The sequence below is a fragment of the Prorops nasuta genome, unplaced genomic scaffold (assembly GCF_024137725.1).
Source record: "Prorops nasuta isolate Cenicafe-Biocafe unplaced genomic scaffold, Cenicafe_Pnas_1.2 PNAS00006, whole genome shotgun sequence".
NCBI lineage: Eukaryota > Metazoa > Arthropoda > Insecta > Hymenoptera > Bethylidae > Prorops > Prorops nasuta.
In genome coordinates this window covers 3,353,130-3,372,618 of record NW_027116803.1, presented here as the reverse complement: position 1 = coordinate 3,372,618, position 19,489 = coordinate 3,353,130, and the positions used below count along the sequence as shown (strand labels likewise).

Here is a 19,489-nt window from a genome sequence, read left to right as displayed (position 1 = left end):
ATATCACAATGACATATCACGACATATTATATAATATATTAATTTTAATTCTTACATACTCCACTATAAATATATGTATCTCCATTAAAATATGAAGTCTGCCACTGTTGACAAAGAGGTGGTAAGTGGAATACTTTGGCGTAAATCTTAAAATCGTATAAGTAATTGCGCAAAAATACGCTTGCAGAATTAGAAAGTTGATTAACGACCAATAGCCGTTGGTTCATCAGCCATAGCAATTTCCTCCGTTGGCGCTTTGGCCCTCTTACGTTTCCTGGAGAAAAGCATGAAAGCACAACCGGTCATAAGAATGCAGAGGATAACAATCCAAACCAGGATCAGAGTGAAGTCGCACCTGAAGTTATTACTCCTTTGGGAAATGTGGCGTGCACGTGTCTATTCTCAAACTCGATCGAGGAGAGAAAAACTTGAATGACAACCATGTTTAAGACAGCTGAAAATCACCAATTACTCCTTGTTATATATTCGTATAGCAACAAGAATGAATTTAATTTTATCATATATGGTTCCTTTTTGAGTTTCATCTTGGACGGGAACAGACTTGCGGTATTTGCATTTATCTGAAACAACGAGAAAAAAAAGCTGATAAAAATTAAAGTTTTTTTTTTATTGACAAATTGGAATTAGGTACATTTATAAACTAGATTTTCTACTACAAGGCTATACCTTTGATACTCTATTAACAAGCAAATTTTCCATTCATGTGATTATCCTACCAATAGCTTACTACGAAAATAACATCGATGACACGAACAATTGTACAATTCACCTACAACTTTTACATCGAAATAATGCAATAACAGTAACATTAGCGTTTTCTTCCCTCCCTCGCGTTCCCCAACAGCGGCGCGTCTGACTATACACGCGTCTTTATCCACTGGACTTTGATAATCACTCGTGATCAAACGGCAAAGTCGGGACGGGGCGCGTAAATCAAGAGACTCGGTAGTGTCTCGACGGCAAGTACATATAAAAGTAGTAGATAATCAAACATATCTATACCGCCGACGCTACCGTGTAACTTATACAGCAAGTTTGGCCGTCGCAATTTTCAAATCATATACAGTATACTATTAGAGAGCTTCTTCGACCATTTATATCTAGCTCGCAATTAATTTTGCCGAAAGATCCTTTCTCAAGCGAGAGCAAGCATGTATAACTAAACGAATTCACAACTATAGTTGGTAATTATGTCACACCGAGACTCACAATATACTTTTTATATTCTATAAAATTTAGAAAACAGCATTGAATTTATTCGAGAATGATATATTTCTTGATCGAGGCGTAATACGATTCCTTTTGTACCGTGCGATGAAAGCCATTGTACAATACGACAGAACGGATGTATGTACGCACTGCTGACTGCGATGAACATTCACCGCTCGTTTATTATTATCCATAAATATGCAGCACATGGCTAATTGAAACACTAATATAGGCGTGATATTTTTGAATTCATAAAAAGTCGTATTATAATTCTTTCAAAAAAAAGAGCTTACTGCTCTATATAGTACGAGTCTATCTGACTGAAATTATTTCATTTGCTTGTACATAGCTCATCCTGATACACGAATAATCATTATGAATGTCAATCAATAGAGTCGACGCTATATTTTTCTAAATTAACGGTCTAGGTCCAAGAAAAGTTTAAAGTGCTCGTGCATTATATGTTGGTTATGTGGTTTTAATATTTGAAGAACTCGTGTGAAGAAACAGCTGTTCGAGATAATAGGAGAATCCTTTGACGATTTCTACTTGAAATTTTCATGAAACAACTTAAAAATATTTTCGAAATTTTCAGATGTAAATTAATCGGTAATTTCTACCATTGGTAATCTTTCTTAATATTTTTTGCTGGTCGCTTTTACAAACAGTATATCCGTCGCTGTTGCACCTTATTTTTTGGATTACTTACCGTCCAAGCAATTAAACCTACTATGGATGAGTCTCAGATCAAATTTGTTTCGGAACTGCCAGACTGTAAAGAATTTTATAGTTTACACAAAAAACTTTTGAAAATTATTTACCAATGGCCAGGACAAAATCCACTATTTCGAAAAGTATTCATTTGGCTAAGTACAGTGATGACTGCGGCTGCTCTCACTGGTGTCGTACGTTATTATAACAAGATGCCTGATACCATATATGGCAATGTATAGTGATGTAAAACGTTCCTAATATTATAAAATATACTATTTTTCATAAAAATTAAATATCAATAAATATTAAAAATGTCATAATACATTACGAATAGTCATGACATTGCAGAGTTGTGCTATGGCATAAATTTTTATATTTGCTTCTGGTTAGTCAGAAATGATATAAGAGATTTAGCTTTTGTTGCTACTGCGCTTGTTGTTTAATATCATACTATATACAAATACGAATTTTCACGGGTAATGTCCTATTACGAAATAAAAATCCTCTGATAATTCTAAAAATGAACTTTATCGGCATTTTCAATACTTGTATCGTTCTTGTCGGTTGTGTTCACCTACTATTTATTTGCAGAAACGGTTGCATAATGTTTTAGATAATTATTCCTAAATAGTTATTCCTATACATCTTACAAAACATTGCCATCTTAGGTGTAGGTGCTTCATTTACGATATGGTTTATTATTTGTTCAATGATTCTTCAACGTAAGGCTTTGTATAAGAAAATTTGTTTCACTGGAGGAGAAAATACGAATTACAAGAATTTATTTCTCTAATCTACGCTCCCTGTTAAAAAAAGGAGTATATATAAAATTTCTTGATGGAAATTGTTATATTATACAAGTGTCTTCTAGGAAATTTGCATTCTATGAAGTAACATACAGTGGATTAAATATTTTCAACTATTTAGAATAGAAGCGAGATAAACATTTTAAGAATTCTCATTTTATAATGTTAATTAATTATTATTATCTTGATGCAGCTTATCAGGCTTCAAACAACGGATGAAATGGATATTGTATTTGAATGTATTTCAACTACCAGCACGTTAAGTGTTGGATTGTTAAATCAATATACTATGTTATATAAGAAGAAAAATGTAATTGTTCATCTAAACATATTAACATTATTTGTGGAAAAATTCATCAGAATTAAAATGGCTCCGGCGTTTCGTATTAAATATACTAGTTAAACATACTTTGAATATGAAAGAAACAGAGTTTTGCTTTATAATTAAATAAATAATGCTGAAACATCAAGTAGTACTCTAGTTCAAACATAATGTAAAAGATATATTTCACTTTTAGATTTGTGCTTCGTATTCTATTTTATTGTCTGACCTTTTTCATTTTCTGTCTGAATTTAACTTTTCTCAAATATTCGGTGTAAATTTGTAGAGAATATTATAACGATTGAAATGACTTCTCTCTCGAATAATAAAATGAAACTAAGAACAAAATTTTTTTTTATAGCAATACTAAGTTCAACAGATATTGAAAATGTACAGGTAATAAAATAGCACCTGCAGCATGAACATATTTGTAGAAGTAAACTATTTCTTTTTACACTCTGTTTTAACTATTACTTAGCTTTTCAAAATTAATTATTCGTTTATAAAGTAAAATTTTGTTAATTTCATATTTATATCATGTGTAACTGGTACAAAATATATGAAAAGCTGGAGATATCATAATATCAAAACTTTTAACACCATGTTCTTGCAGATTACTGAAATGAACAATTTCATGTTCGATGACTGGAATAACATATACTTTAGAGGAGAAACTAAAATATTTCAAAAATATGGAAAATATGCAAGGATTGCAGCTCAATTTATAACTGGTTTATATTCTTACGATTAAATCTGTTGATCACTGTGAGTAAGGCATTGTTTAGATAAGTAATAATTAAGGAAAACTTATTTTCAGGATATATATTTATTACGGCAGTCGTGTTTCTATCTGTGGCGATTCCTGCCGTTGTTTTAAACGTTGTAAAACCTCTTAATGAATCACGGATCATACCAACAGTCGTTGAAATGGAATTTGGAATAAATCAAGCAAATCACCAGATACCTTATTTAATTTATACGTATATAACAGTTTGGTGTAGTCTAAGCAACATAGTGTGCTATGACATTATCTATTCGACATATCTGATTCATAATACTGCAATGTTTAATATAACAGGGTAAATAAATTCTGTTTCATGATATTCTCTTTCGGCTATGAATAAGACACACCGTTAATGAAATATAATGTTTAAGGTATACATTTGAATATTTACTATATAATCGTAATGAAGAAGCTCAAAAGAATTTCGACGACGAAAAAAGAACGCTTAGAGCTGTATGGGAACGTGCTCTGAATTTTCATCACAGAGCATTACAGTAATAATTAAACTATTTTTATTAATTATCTATTAGTTTCTTCAATGTCTACAATTACTAATGCGTTTGCTCTTTTTTAGATTTAACTTTTTGTTTGAAAATACATTCACATATCCTTGCGCAATAGAATTAATTATGTGTACCTTACAAAGTAGTTTATCCATGATACACGTAAGTATTATTTTGTCTATCGCTTAAGTAATTTCAGTTTTTCATGATTAAGTTTGTAAATCATTTTTTTTAAGTCCTATAAAATATTCAAAATTTAACTAAGGTTATGTATTCGCTGGAGAGAAAAGAATATCACGAAACTGTCAGATATGCGGTTTTCGTAATCAGCCAATTTGTTCGTTTGTTTATCAATGTCTTACCGGGTCAATTATTAATGAATTCAAGTAATAACCTTTATACCTCAATGTAAGTTTACGATAATATTTGTTTTATTTAGCAAATGCATTTAATAACATTCATTTTAGATATAATGGAAATTGGAACTTCTTGCCGCTTAAGTATCAAAAAATGATTGTCATCGTATTAACAAAAGCAAGAAAAACAACCTATGTTACAGCTAGCAAGCTATTTATTTTAGGTTTTGAGATCTTCACAGTGGTAAGAAATTCATTATATATACATTGCCTAATAGTTTTTTTATGTTCAGCATTTTTCCTTTTTCATTGCATTAATAGTGGTGATTCTATTTTAGTGGGTGAAGACAGTCGTATCTTATTTCGCGATTGCTCTATCACTACAAAGGCAGAGTAACTTAATTTGAAAGTTTATTTTTTGATAAACTGGATAATAGAAAAGAATACACATTATTAAATAGCATGAAATAAATGATATTTTTGTTTCAAATTTTATACAATTTGCAAACGATACTATGTGAGAAATATATATAGCTACACAAAATGAAAGAGTAATAATTTAATTAAATAAATAATTCTGGTACTCTATTTCCTAGTTAAATACTATTAGTAATTTTTCTAGATATTTGAGTAACTTGAAGAATTAGAGGAACTTATCTACGATGATTCTTTTATCAATTAAGATGTTTTTACTGTGATTAGCCGAAACGTACAGTACCGTAAAGAGAACAGTCAAATAATTCGTTAATATTAGTTTACGAAATCTTTTATATCATTTATAAACGTGAAAAGGGATGACTTATGCAAATATTTATACGAACCCTTTACACTCTAAGCAAATTGTTATACGACCACTTAACAATAAATAAAATAACATATTATGTATTTATCATATAAATAACAATTAATGTACTCACGAAGTATATCTGTAGAAAGAGGAACTATTTAATAAAATGATAATACTTAGTAAATGATAGTATTTACAAAACAAAAATTGAATATGGATATAACCAAAGTATACACAGAGTGTGGCGAGAATATAGGACAGATTAAACCATAAGATTATAATGTAAGTTCAATTTTTAAGAAATATAAGCAATTAAGCTCTGATTTTTAGAATGAAAGTAACTCATAGATGCAACATATAATGAAAATAAAATATGCAATAATGCTGATTAAAACCATTGGCACTATAATCATCATCTAAGCCTTACTCCATTTTATTCTATTATTTTTTAATTAAACCAAATATATATAAAGAATGATTTAAAATACAAAAATGGACAGGGTAAACAAGAATGGATTGCCTAAACAATTTATGAAATATAGAGAAATTAAAATAAATTAAAGAAGGACAATGGAGTGGCTATTAAATATTCTACTTAAAGCTAAAATTAATATAAGCAAGTGCATTTAATAATAGTAACAAATGAAAAAGACAAAATTTTTATTTCAAAATGTACAGGTTCCAGTCAAGTTAAAGAGAGACCGCTCTTCTAATTTGGACCGCGATAACATCCTTAAATGAAAAATCAATTATAGGAAACACAATCGATACAATGATATTAGCTTCTCTTAGGAGTCACTTTTGTGTGAGAACATATATGCCACATTTCAGCGTTGTATTATCTCTCATTGCTTCTTTCTTCACATATTAAATAAAAAATAAGTAAACTCGATTTCACTTGAATATTTTTCTTCTCCTTACTGGTTTTAATGTTTTTTTTACAAAGAGAACATGTAAGGATAGTAACTTTCTGAGTTATTTGTACATTTCGGGAGTCTAGCAAAGCAAACTCTAAATAGTTTTATTACTGGACATGTGTGTGAAATGGCATGGTCAATTTTAGGAAATTACAAAGTCGTTCAATTAAGCAACTGTTTAACTATTTTTTAAATATCAATTTAAATTTGTTTAAAGGTATCATGGCTATATTCCTACTTTAATAGATTTGATTTCTAGAATTACAATAATATAAATCTTGATATCTTCTTCAAAGCGGTCAAATTTTTAATTTATTCTTTATTCACAATTGTGTATAAATGATTTGAAAAAGATTAAACATTTTTTTGCTTACAAAGTACTTAGAAAATACTTAACAAAACGATGGAAGCGATAGTCTATCGTACTTATGAATTACGTACTTCAACTATTTAAAACTACAAATGTCTCATATAGGCAATATTATAATGGTGAGCGGCGGTATAGTCCAATTCAATTATATATATAAAGCAACACGGTCCAAATTAGGCTACTCTCTCGGACTACCTTACATTATATATTTTAACGGGTGAAACATTCTGTCAGTTAGGAATCCTTATATTCAAAATCAGTTAACTATATACAATCCGTAAAATTAGTACTAACAAAAGACAAGTTATTTCCAAACATGTCTGTCAAAACATCAAACTATACAAAATTCAAAGTACAACTATTTCCTCTATTATACAAACCGGAATAGGAAACGGATTATCTGCAACAATTGAATTAAACAAATGATATATTTTTTAGTTTATATTTAAAAAAATATCAGAAATAAATATAACTTTTAAATATACATGAAATTACCTTACCTTTTGCTAAATATATCAGTAAAAAAAAATTCGTTCACTCGCCTTTATAGCACTATTTTAGTATCACACATTTGGCGATACTCAATAAAGTACGATTAATATTACAAAATAGTCGACTCCAATCAAATTTACTTGAACGATTGGATCACTAATTATTTTAAAGTCAGGTAATAATTTCTCTTAAAATTAAACCTTATTTCTTTTTAATATTCATTTTATGTTCAATATCCCTATTTCCTCCGTTCATTTTTGCTATCAATAAATACAAAATTAAACATATAACAACTTTAAATCAGTCCTATACATATGAACTTATCATTTCTGTTCTCGTACTCTCTTTACGAAACAACGTAACTTCAAGATTGATTTACATCTAAAATTAAAAGTTTCAGAAAAAGTACTGATTCATCGAAGTTTATACGTACGGCAGATTACTTGCCCGAATATTATAAACCAATCTCAACAACTACACGCGCCAGATGAAATTTACAAGAAGAAATAGTTGTGATATAAAGTACTGTACCAATTTTTTATGCAATAATTGTCATTATTTTCGTGCTAGTATATTGGAGTTTTTGGAACATACGGACATCGATTTAATATATAGCTTCAGTTGATAAAAGTAGAGAAAGAGAGATAGAGAAGAAAAGAGAAGAATCGATTGTTTTAATGAATTTGATAGTACAAGACATGTATGTACCACATCGTATCTCACAGGCCATATTACCTATATGCCTTCAATATCACAATGACATATCACGACATATTATATAATATATTATAATTTTAATTCTTACATACTCCATTATAAATATATGTATCTCCGTTTAAGTATAAAGTGTGCGATTGTGTTGGCAAAGAGGTGGTAAGTGTAATACTTTGGCGTAAATCTTGAAATCGTATAAGTAATCGCGCAAAAATACGCTTGCACAATTAGAAAGTTGATTAACGACCAATTATCGTTGGTTCATCAGCCATGGCAATTTCCTCCGTTGGCGCTTTGTCCCTCTTGCGTTTCCTGGAGAAGAGCATGAAAGCACAACCAGTCATGAGAATGCAGAGGAAAACAATCCAAGCCAGGATCAGAGAGAAGTCGTACTTGAAGTTTGCTCCTTTGGGAAATGTGGCGTGCACGTGTTTACTCTCAAACTCGATTGAGGAGAGAAAAACTTGAATAACAACCATGTTGCAGGCAGCTGAAAATCACCAATCACTCTTTATTATATATATATATATATATTCAGGTAGCAGCGAGAATAAATTTCATTTTATCGAAATAATATTTTTACTCCATTCAATTTACCAGTAATAAAATGTATCCCACCGGCTAATCGCTTAAACATGTAACGAGGATTCATGAAGGTGTAGACGGAAAAGAAGAAACCCATGATCATTAGGAACAGACTGATCACTGCGAAAGAAACCTGCGTTCTGGAATAATCTGTGAAAGAAGACTAGAAATGAGATAACTTTGATCGAAAGATCTGATTAAACGCGTGAGAAAGATGCGAAACGAAACGAATAAGTCTCTCGTGGCTTTGAGATAAAAGACAACCAAAAAACTAATAATAGAGAAGATGCTGATGAGATATTTTTCGGGAAATAAGTTAAAGCAACGACTATGAATTTATCTAGTGCCGAGAAGAATCATCCCGTTCGATATTGGGTAAAACGATTTATCAGATGTTTATGCAAGCAGAACAGACGTGAATTTATTCAACTCAACTGCCAACGTTTCGTACATGCCCGATTTTACGAGTTTTCGAAAGCACATCATTGTTCCCAATTTACAAATGTCGTTAAGGCAAACGCTATACGGTTAAGATAATGCGCATTCCCAAAAGCTCTAGTATTTTCACAAATCGTTTACGCTATTTTTCAAAATAAACATGAACCATTTGCAACCTCAAATAAACGAAACAACCGTAACTTACTAATCACTGTCTCGTTCAGTCCAGGGTCCTTTTTGAGTTTCATTTCGGACGGGAACATATCTTGGTATTTGCATTCATCTGAAACAACGAGAGAAAAAAAGATGAAAAAGATTGTAGTGTTTATTAAATAGCAGATTGGAGTTGGGTACATTTATAAACTCGATTTTTCACTACGATGCTATACCGTTGATACTCTATTAACAAGCAAATTTTCCATTCACGTGATTATCCTGGCAATAGCTCATCCCGGAAGTAACATCGATGATACGAACAATCGTACAATTCACCTACAACTTTTACATCGAAATAATGCAATAACAGTAACATTAGCGTTTTCTTCCCTCCCTCGCGTTCCCCAACAGCGGCGCGTCTGACTATACACGCGTCTTTATCCACTGGACTTTGAAAATCACTCGTGATCAAACGGCACAAAAGTCAGAAAGACGCAGCCTGGTGCGTAAAAACAGTATACTATTAGAGACCCTCGCCGACCATTTATTTCTAGCTCGCAGTTTATTTTGCCGAAAGATTCTCTCTCGAACGAGAGCACACGTGTGTAGCCAAACGAATTCACAACAATTGTTCTGATTATATCACACCGTGACTCACAAGGCATTCATAAATCACGCTGATTATCAGCAGCATTTTGTCACGAGAAAGAAACCTCTGACTTGTTATGCGCTAGGGACAGAAAATGAGGTTCTAAATAGTGATGTACGTATTGGGACTGTGCATACACTGCAAATTTAAATATTTTATTTTAACACAAAAAATTGAAGCCATTTTGTACACATTATAAGATATGTTGTTTTTATTTTAACTTTGTGTAATTACAGCACACATTACTAATTGTATTTGACTAAAGGAACAACACTCACGAACAATAACGTGTTTTAATTACATAAATTTGTAATGGAAATAAAATACATCTCATAATGTGTACAAACTGGCTGGAAATGTTTATGTTAAATTAAAACTTTTGAATTTGTAGTGCACCACACAATAAAGTCGAAGTTAGAACGTGTAACTGTGTAATTCATGTGTAGAAAACAAGTTTAATATTCAAATTGATAAAATTCACAAATAAATATATGACTGCATGATAATATTGCATTGCACTGTACATTGTCACATCAATGTCACTGTGTTGGTATGCACTGAGTGAATACAAACTATAAGGTATCAGATCGGTAGAATTTTTCTGTTCTGGGACTAAGCCAGATTTGCAACCTCTCTAGAATCCTATTTATTGTTGTCGTAGCCAAACGAATTCGAAGCAAATGTGCATGATTACTTCACTCTGTAAATCACGAGGCACTCATAAATCACGTTCATTAGCATTTTTCTTTAAGAAAAAAGAAACCTCTGAATTGTTATTCGCAAGGGATACGAATAAAGGTTGTAAGAAATAATATGTATATATACATCGTAGTACATTCAATCACCCTCTTTGCGCTATATCTACTTTAGTATAGAAATTGTACCGGGAATAAAGTACAGAATGAAATTAGCTGAAAGGTCGACGAATGAGTTTTCCACAGTCAATTATAATAATGGAATGGAAGAGATAGAATTTTTCTGCATTGGAGCTACGTCTGAGGTGGTACCCTCTACAATCCTATTCATTATGTCATATTAAAAAAATATATATTAACAACTCTACGTAATTACTTCACATCATTAATCACGAGACATTCGTAAATCACGTTGATAAGCATTTTATTTACCTCTTGTTATATATTTGCGAGAAACAGAAAATATTTCTAAGCAACAATATATTTATATGTATATATACGTACTATAAGGTATGAGATTGGTAGAATTTTTCTGTTGTGGAACTAAGCCCGACGTACAGCCTCTCCATAACCCTATATGTTTGTACACCAATTTACGACCAGCTTCTCCAGTGTCTCCCAATGGTAAGCCTTGTTCATCCGGAGCCTCCACGATGAACCAATGGTCCGTACCAATAGCTACCGACCATATGCAGACGGAGAGTCCCACGAGAGCGGTACAACCAAAAAGGACTCGCCTTTCAAAGATTACCTGTCATCAAGTAAAATAGATTTTATTTCTCCCAAAGAGACGAGAGGATGCTTTGCAAAGTGCTCCACGTAAATGAACTTGTTGGAAAAAAAAACACTATACATTTTATAAATGTATATATATATATATTAGCTAAAAAGGAAATGTCTGAGGCAGACCCTTGTACGAACGGTGCAATACCTTCATTCTCCGAAGTGCATGCTTGAACCGGTTAAACGAAAGTGAGGTCTCATGCGTTAAGAAACCAAAAGCTCAACGATAGACAATCCCGAAGAGTTATTGTTAAAGAAAACACTTATCAACAGAGTGGAAAGATCGAAACGTGAGATAAGAATGAATGATAAGCTACGGATGGATATGTTGCAAAGCTGGTAGACTCGATTAATCTTAGCGTGTCTTCTGTGTGCCAAGAACTCGAGGAAGATTTTATGGCTAGATGAATTATCTCGATGAACAATTATACCTGATTGTAGAGAGCTTTCATACGGTTCGCCATTTCGCTTGTTGGTCCACTTGTTACTACGAGTCCTCTGAGGAATTTGGCACAGTCTGCTCTTCGCAACAACAATATTACCGTTCAGACAACAACGGCACTAGCTTCTACGATGCGTTCCTTCCACATTTGTCTAGATTATTTCTCTCCTCGTTTTTCTCTTTATCCAACCCTGTCCTCCTCTTCTTCTTCTTCTTCTGCTACGTTTTTTTCACTCACAGCCAGTAACTTCGACCTTACGTTAACTTCTGGGCCACCTCCTAACGCTCCACCAGTCTATCTTTTGTCAGATGATATTTTATTGCACTCTGTCCGTCTGCAGTCGCGGACCACAAACATCCATCATCGCGACCGCTCATTGGATCAGCAAAGCTCTCGTTTCGAGTCTGCCAGCGAGCGTTCTAGACCAACACACGTTTCACTGACGCGCGCGCGAAATACTAATAAATCGATCAAACAGATTCTTGTGTTTATATTTTTTTTTCTCTGATTCTCTTCGTGGATTTTCTCAAAAAATATACTATTTTCTTCCTTGGTCAGCTAGTCGAACACTGCTTATCCCGTTGGGAAACTTTAATTCGCACTCTGCATGGACTAGTAATGTAATACCTCCTGATAATCGTCTTACCTCGTCCAAGATCTACTCAGCGAATTCTGCTCCCTGGAGTCTCGTCCTATTTTCATCTAAAGGCTTCCCTCCTTGATACAATCTCTTTTACGATTCTTCAATTATATTTTACATTAGTACGTATGATCACAGTTTATTTGAAAAAGAATGAGAAAACATTGGCAATAATCTCCGTCACCGTTTCCACTTCCGTTTTTGTCTTAAAGCCCAACCTGAAATTCAGTAATCTTTATTTAACAACATTATTTCCTCGCTTCTACCAAATATACACACACACATATATATATATATATATATAAAGATATGAATAGAATCAAAGGAAAAATTGTCTCTATTTCTGATAGAAAGAGAAATTATAATCTGTCTAGTAAATTCTAACATATGGAAACGTTTCGTATTTTCGTAAATGCAATACGCTTGTCGAGCGTCGAGTGATAAACTTAAACGACGTAACGATTTATGCCAAAAGAACAAAATTCATTGGCGATTCCATCCGACTTTAACAGCGACCAGCTTCTCTTAACGTAGGGGACGAGTCGACAAGGGGATCTCAAGTTGACTCAAACGCCTTTTAACCACTCTACTGGAATACATTCAGAGAATTCGCACCTCGCCAGATTAAACCTCGCCTGCAAATAGGCGTGACTACTGACTATACGCGTCAAGGAGACTCTATCTAAATTGTTTTTGCGAGATCAAATGAAAGTTCGAAACGCCTGACTTTTTTCCCGTAGTCGCGTCTCTCAGTGGATATTTCAGTCTTTGGCCGTTTACCACTGTCTTGCCAACGATTGACCAACGTATCGCGCGCCAGACTAGTAGCGCCGAATACTTTATTACGATCTCCGATCGGCACCCACTCCTCCTCGCGTATTCTCTTGTCCCGTGTGTGGCTCCTCTCTATTCTCGAGTACCAAAAAATAAAAATCCAATCGCGTAAGACGATGGCGCTCGAGGCCCACACTGCAGCCGGATTTATTATCCCTCGATAATGGGAGGGACGACGTTATGTGGCCGGACAGAATTTTATTACGACATTAAAAACGTGGCTTGGTCCGTAAATAAAAATCGTCGCCCGATTCTACACGCTGGACTCGACATATAAAGATGGACGAATTACGGTGGACCGAAAAAAGATGTATTTTGTGAAACACGAGACACGCTCGGACGCAGATTCGCTAGATTGAATAGTCGCAAATGGTCGTCGAAGAAGTTGTGAAAGGCTCGTTGGAGCGTGGAGTCGTTGCAGTCTTGGTGAATTGGCGTCTAGGTGGATGTCTTAATGAGCGTCTAGCGGACACAAGGGCACAACTGTGTACGAGAAATTGGCAAGGATTAATTTTTCGAAGGCTGTGAAATGCCTGCGTGGGCCACGGGGAATTCACTGCTTTATGCCATGGATTCCAAACCTACGAACCGAATCAAATCTGCAAATTCTTTGATACCAATCATTCTGTCATATTGCGAAACAGTAAGATTCAGAATACTCTTGTGCCCCGAGCAACACTGGTCTCTCAACAAGTTTCCACTTTTATCGCTGAATTTATGAGAAATTCCAGAAATTGAAAAATTATTCCATACACAAGAATTTTGCGTCTCGAATCCTCTTAAGGAATATGGCTCGTGCGTGAAGGAATCATCGGTATTTAACCTACTTCGGAAAACCCTTCGCGACGTCCTTGTATATATATATATATATATATATACATTCGCTATAAATTCCTATTTTCCTCGAGCGCCTTTCCTGATAAAACTGCAATAAACGAGCAAATAAGATCGGAGACCCGTGCAATTAAGCTCCGTCAATGTGTTTCCTCGACGATACGAATGCATTAGAGCATAATTGCACGAGTTTCCGGAAGCTCGAGCTACTGGATTTGCATAATAAAATTTGGTAGAGGATCGTTAATATGCGAGAAATATGGGAATTGACTAATTAAAAGGATAACGTTATAAGGCGGTGCACGCGAGGAGGTGAATAGTAGGAAGGAAAGCAGCAATTATTATTGGACGCTCGAGGTGGTAGGATCCGGGGTCAGGTCAACAGCAGTCGGCCGTGGGATGACGTCAATGCGTTCCCGGCATTGTTTTGCTCGCTTAGGAGCTCCCAGCCACCGCACACGACATCGAGTTTATTTAGGCGCAGCTGCAGCTGTATCGCCCGGTGCACTGGTTCGCCTTCGTTGCACGTAGAGTTATAAACGCTGACAAAGCACCGACCGCGTTGCACCGAACGCCTGTCAGCTCCCTCGAGGACCACCACCCGTTCCGTTACTCCTCCATGCTATTTTCGAAGCGTTAAACCTTCATTTTCCTTCCACTCTTGCCCTCGAAATCTCCATCAAGCACGCTCTCTCACCTGGATAACCGGGATAACTGGGATAGCATCAGGAAACACACCCCCCACCCCCACGCTGCAGACTACAGGTCAACGCGTGCGTTCCACATTTTTCCCAGCCAAATGATATCGTCATCATCCGAACGTTCATTTATCTTCAGTCCCGGTTAAACAAGACAAATGGACTATTTCGTTGCATTATATACGAGCACCAGTCACAGAACCTCGTGCACCGGCCCACCGAAAATTTGCCCTCTCCAAAACCATTCGACGTCGCTCCTAAATGATTTCTGGCGCAATTAATAATGGCCGTAGCGACGGAAGACAATAAGAAACAAGAGGGGGAGGGGGGACGTTGCAGTGGTTGCTATTTTTGCACCAGTCTTGTAGGAGATAAACGGAAATACACCAAGCGTAAGACGAGAATAGCCAGGGTCCAGAGAGCAACGTTTATTTTCACGTCTCGGAATTAGTATCAGGGATAATAAGCTTTCGCGATAACGTGTAATTGAGCGCGTTAATTATGTTTTTTTTTCACCAGTTCTTGTCGTTTCAGTGTCATTGCGCGTCTCTCATCCCCTTTTCGTATTTTTTATTCTTACCTCGAACGAGCTAGTACTCTCTCAATGACGAATTTCATTGAGGATAATATAATTAGCGAGGAAACACGAGTTGTCAATGTTCAGTGTTTCCTCGATTATTGTGGTTTGTATATATAGATATAGTCTCAGGATCGATATACATGACCATAATTTGCGATTAATTTTACCTGTAAGGTGCCAACTGTTCAAACGGTGATAGAAATTGGGAAACCGAGCGGCGTTTGCTTTGTTATGCGAGGGTGGCTTTACGACCACTCGTTATACACATGTGCCACGACAGCCAGACATTCAAATCAACCTTAGTCCCTCGCTGACGGAAATAGTTACACGATCGCTATGCTTACGCTTCGTCGGAATATTTTTAAATAATCCCACGACGACCTAGGGCAATTACGTCGCAACGCTTAACGTAACATTGTAAGCGAACCGTTGGAGCATAGCAAAGTCAAATTCTTGGCAAAATTCTAATACCGCGTTATGAAGACTTTTTAGCTCCCGCGGAAGATTTATGGTAGAAAGTCAGCGAGTGAATTGCTTCATGAAGTAAGAAGTTCTGTTTAAAATCTTACGTATGCAGTGCGAACTGTTTTCATTAGACGGTATAAATACAATGGGCAAAAGCCAGCCGACCACTATCCGAATAAACAGAGTCTTTTGCGACTTTGCCTAGTAGCCAGGACATTCTCGTGAAAATTTCCAACATCCATGGCGTGCGTGGCGCGTGGTCGTAGCGCGATGCCAATCGTCAGCACGCATTTGTCACTCGTAAAAACTTGGAATAAAATGATCGCGCCAACTTAAAATATACTGCACGCTCCTCATCCACGCGAACTCTCGAAATGTGTTTACTCGCATGAAAACTAGCTCTATGGAGCTTTTTTCTCCTGGATTTTATTCCTAAAGTCGAATAATTTCGCTGTAAACGTGTCCAATAAAACTAACACACGGTGGAACAGTCTGTCTTTCATGGCCATTCATTGTTTATTTCTCTATACCGAATAAAAGCGTCGACGCCCTCCCGTTCCCATAAGTACTTCCTCGGACCTGAAAACAAACTTTTGCGAGGATCTCGTAAGGTAATTTAAAGATTTTACGAGCTCTCCTAAAGAAATTTCGTATTCCAATCACGCGGCCTGCCAATAGTAATTGCTTCTCATTTCTCTGTGTGTGTGTGTGTGTGTGTGTCTCTCTCTCTCTCTCTCTCTCTCTCTCTCTCTCTTTCCGTCTTCCCTTTATTAGCATTTTCTCTCCAGCCCTCCGTGTTTCTCCCTCGAAAGATTATTTTCCATATAATCGGTTCGAGAAGCTGCCACTTTACTTTTATGGAAGAGAATTTTGCAAAGATAGTATCAAAGGGAATAGAACAAGGTAAAGTAAAGTAGCCTTTATGAAAAACAGTGAGGAAAATGTAAAAGTGCACATGCATTATACTTTTCTCTCTCTCCTGAAATGAAAAATAACATCCAAAGAGAAACTAATAAGATCTTTTATTCTTATTGATTTTTAAAGCAACGTACTACTTTGAACTAAAAATTGATTTCAGAATGATAGGCTATTTTAATTCAAGATTGACTCTCAAGCAAACATTTTCACGTTAAAAAGGAATTACCTCATTTCTGAAACGACAATCGTTTGATGGAGTATAAGTAGGGGAGAGCTTTATGTTGGAGAAATAGTACAGAAATCAACAAATCTGAAATTCGCAGCAACAGTACACCAACACAACTATAAAATCTGGAGCTTTCTATATCGACCAAGATTTTACGTAAAACATGATTGAAGGAGCTCTGAAGGTTGTCTAGCAAATTTGATTGACGTTATCTTAAAAAAACGTTACAAAGCAGATTTTGCATTTTAATATATTATACGGTGAAAAATGAAAAGTATGGTATGAGATTACATTTTTTACACGCTGAACAAATATAATACAACTAAGATCCAGTTTCCTATGTCGGCAAAAGTTATACATTAAACGAATCTGAAGGACTTCTGAAGGTTGCCTAGCAAATGTGATTTTCGTTATTTTGAAGAACGTTACAAAGCAGATTTTCAAGTCTCAACATATTATATGCTGTAAAAAGGAAACTTAGGGTGTGATATTACATTTGTTACATGCGTAACAAGTAACGTATAACTCAACTAAAATCTGCAGAAATAAATAGAAGAAATTCTGAGAGTTATCTAGCAAATTTTATTGTCATTATTTTAAAGAAAATTGCAAAGAATATTTTTAAGTTTCAATAAATTATATAATTTAAGCTTGAATAAAATTTGTTTGTGAGATATTACATTTGTTACACATTTGAAAAGTTTAACCTTATCACAATTGTATTATGTAAATGCATTGATCCCCGATGGGCCTCTACTTCGATATTGCATCACTGATCGTGAATCTTCCATCGCTAGCGTGTACGAGGATCATACGAGTTGATATAGGGAAAGCTTATTTTGCAAAAAGAACCCCGAGGGGAGAAGGCTAACTTCTATCATGACGATCACAAATGCAGAAGCGATACTGAACTACCTCGGACCACATTCCCAATACTACCACAGATTTTTTATATCTCATTCAACTATTATAAAGCTTTGTCCTTTTTTCTCCTTTTCTACTCTACCCTAAATATATTTACTATATGTACTCTTCGACGAACAAGAGATACATTACTATTTATTTGTAACAAGCTCGACCAAAACAATATATATAGAATTTTCCATTATCGATGCTTTCACCACTTTACCAAATTGAACTTCACTTCCATAACGATAAGACAACATTCGCAATTAAATTATCCACGAAACATCGAATTATTTAGCATTTCTTTCGTTCTCCAATAAAATTTAAACGTCCGATAGGTATGAAAAATAAAAGGAACGCACATTTGGTTAAATAACAGCTTAAGTTAAGCTGCACTTAAACCTTGCGTGAGTTATCGACCACCTCTCGTACGGGTGTTAAAAGGCTGTTGAACTCTGCACTCGCTTCCCTCTCTCCTTCAACCCCTACTTTCTCTTATTACTTCATACTACAAGGTATAAATCATATTTCTCTAGTTCGTCCAGTGAAGCGAATAATAATTGCATCGAAGCTCCATGAAATTAATCGATTAACTATTTTGCCGGCATCGATATAGGAAATACGTCTCAAAGCTATCAGCTCGACTAACAGTGTGCAGCCTCTACGTGCAAATTGGCACGTTATCAAAATATTCACGACCACTGACCGAGCGTAATTCTTTTTAATCAAACGTTCCTCTCAACCATACATCGAAACGCCACACGAGAGATTATTTATAATCTCTAGATTCTCTGTTTTATATTCCATTTCTTTTTTTATCTTCCTTCTTTTTCATGTCTGGTGAATTTTTTGGCATCACCGTCTTCCACGTTTAAAAGTCCGTCTATCCCAATGTATAAGAGATAAATAGCGCCGGCTTCAAATGGGCCATAAAAAAATGTGTCGTTGCTATACGAGACCTAAATAACACGACAGCATCGTATTTGGCTCACTCAGCGTTGTTTTCTTCACTTAGTACACGAGTGTGTCACTGCTCGACAGGCGGGAGACTCGGAATCAATGGAAAAGTCATCGTTTATTCTTGTAAAAAAGACGATTTTTTCGGCTCCTAATAAACGGTGCATTGCTGGATAAAATTAGTGAATTAAAGAGAAACGTTAAAGGTGACCGTGGGAAGTTGAATACCATTTACGGCTTTTGGCTAATTTTACTCTGCCCGAAACATGTCTTACCTTGAGAGTAATTAGTGACGAGTGATTGGGGTGAAATAATATATCCGTAAGCACGGTGTGAACGAACGTGGAAAAGCCCCGCGCGTGCCAAGCGTCGGTCTGACACTGAACGCACACGAACTACTAGGTCCTCACAGGGCCTGTAGCTCTCGTCGTGGGTTGAGAGGAGTGGTGAGAGAAGAGGAGAGAGTCAGAGCGAGAGAGATAGATGGGTAGGAGAGGGAGCGTCCAGTAGGAGAGAATGAAAGCGTCTAAAGAGAAACATCCACTGATCGACACAGAAGCTCCAAACATCCACCCACAATTGCACAAAATTCGCTTATGTTCTTTGTTCTGTAAACTTCTCTAGTTACTCTTTAAATACACTCAATTTTTCCATCGTTATTTCTCCTTTGTTTTATAACTCCTCGTT

The 19,489-nt window shown here is 35.3% G+C and overlaps 2 protein-coding genes across 4 annotated transcripts; one reads left to right on the top strand and one right to left on the bottom strand.

Moving 5' to 3' along the window:
* Positions 1 to 1,893: 1,893 nt before the first annotated feature.
* On the top strand, positions 1,894 to 7,603 carry LOC136774745 (odorant receptor 85b-like). Of its 3 annotated transcripts, XR_010822839.1 has the most exons (10): positions 1,894 to 2,135; positions 2,944 to 3,060; positions 3,686 to 3,803; positions 3,890 to 4,151; positions 4,228 to 4,350; positions 4,431 to 4,521; positions 4,625 to 4,767; positions 4,827 to 4,959; positions 5,054 to 5,266; positions 5,338 to 7,603. XR_010822839.1 is itself a non-coding variant. In XM_066729202.1 (9 exons), exons 1-9 carry the CDS (start codon positions 1,962 to 1,964, stop codon positions 5,120 to 5,122), a joined length of 1,230 nt encoding a protein of 409 aa, XP_066585299.1. In that variant the 5' UTR covers positions 1,894 to 1,961; the 3' UTR covers positions 5,123 to 7,603. The 3 variants fall into 3 exon arrangements, 2 of the variants coding, with proteins under 2 accessions (XP_066585299.1, XP_066585300.1); XM_066729202.1 differs by having other exon boundaries at positions 5,054 to 7,603; XM_066729203.1 differs by lacking the exon at positions 2,944 to 3,060 and having other exon boundaries at positions 5,054 to 7,603.
* On the bottom strand, positions 6,146 to 19,399 carry LOC136774746 (transmembrane protein 114). Its single transcript, XM_066729204.1, has 6 exons — positions 19,078 to 19,399; positions 11,733 to 12,602; positions 11,023 to 11,269; positions 9,224 to 9,301; positions 8,593 to 8,730; positions 6,146 to 8,485 (listed from the first exon to the last, which is right to left on the bottom strand). The coding sequence occupies exons 2-6, from the start codon at positions 11,763 to 11,765 to the stop codon at positions 8,235 to 8,237; spliced, it is 747 nt and encodes a 248-aa protein (XP_066585301.1). The 5' UTR covers positions 11,766 to 12,602; positions 19,078 to 19,399; the 3' UTR covers positions 6,146 to 8,234.
* Positions 19,400 to 19,489: the final 90 nt, after the last annotated feature.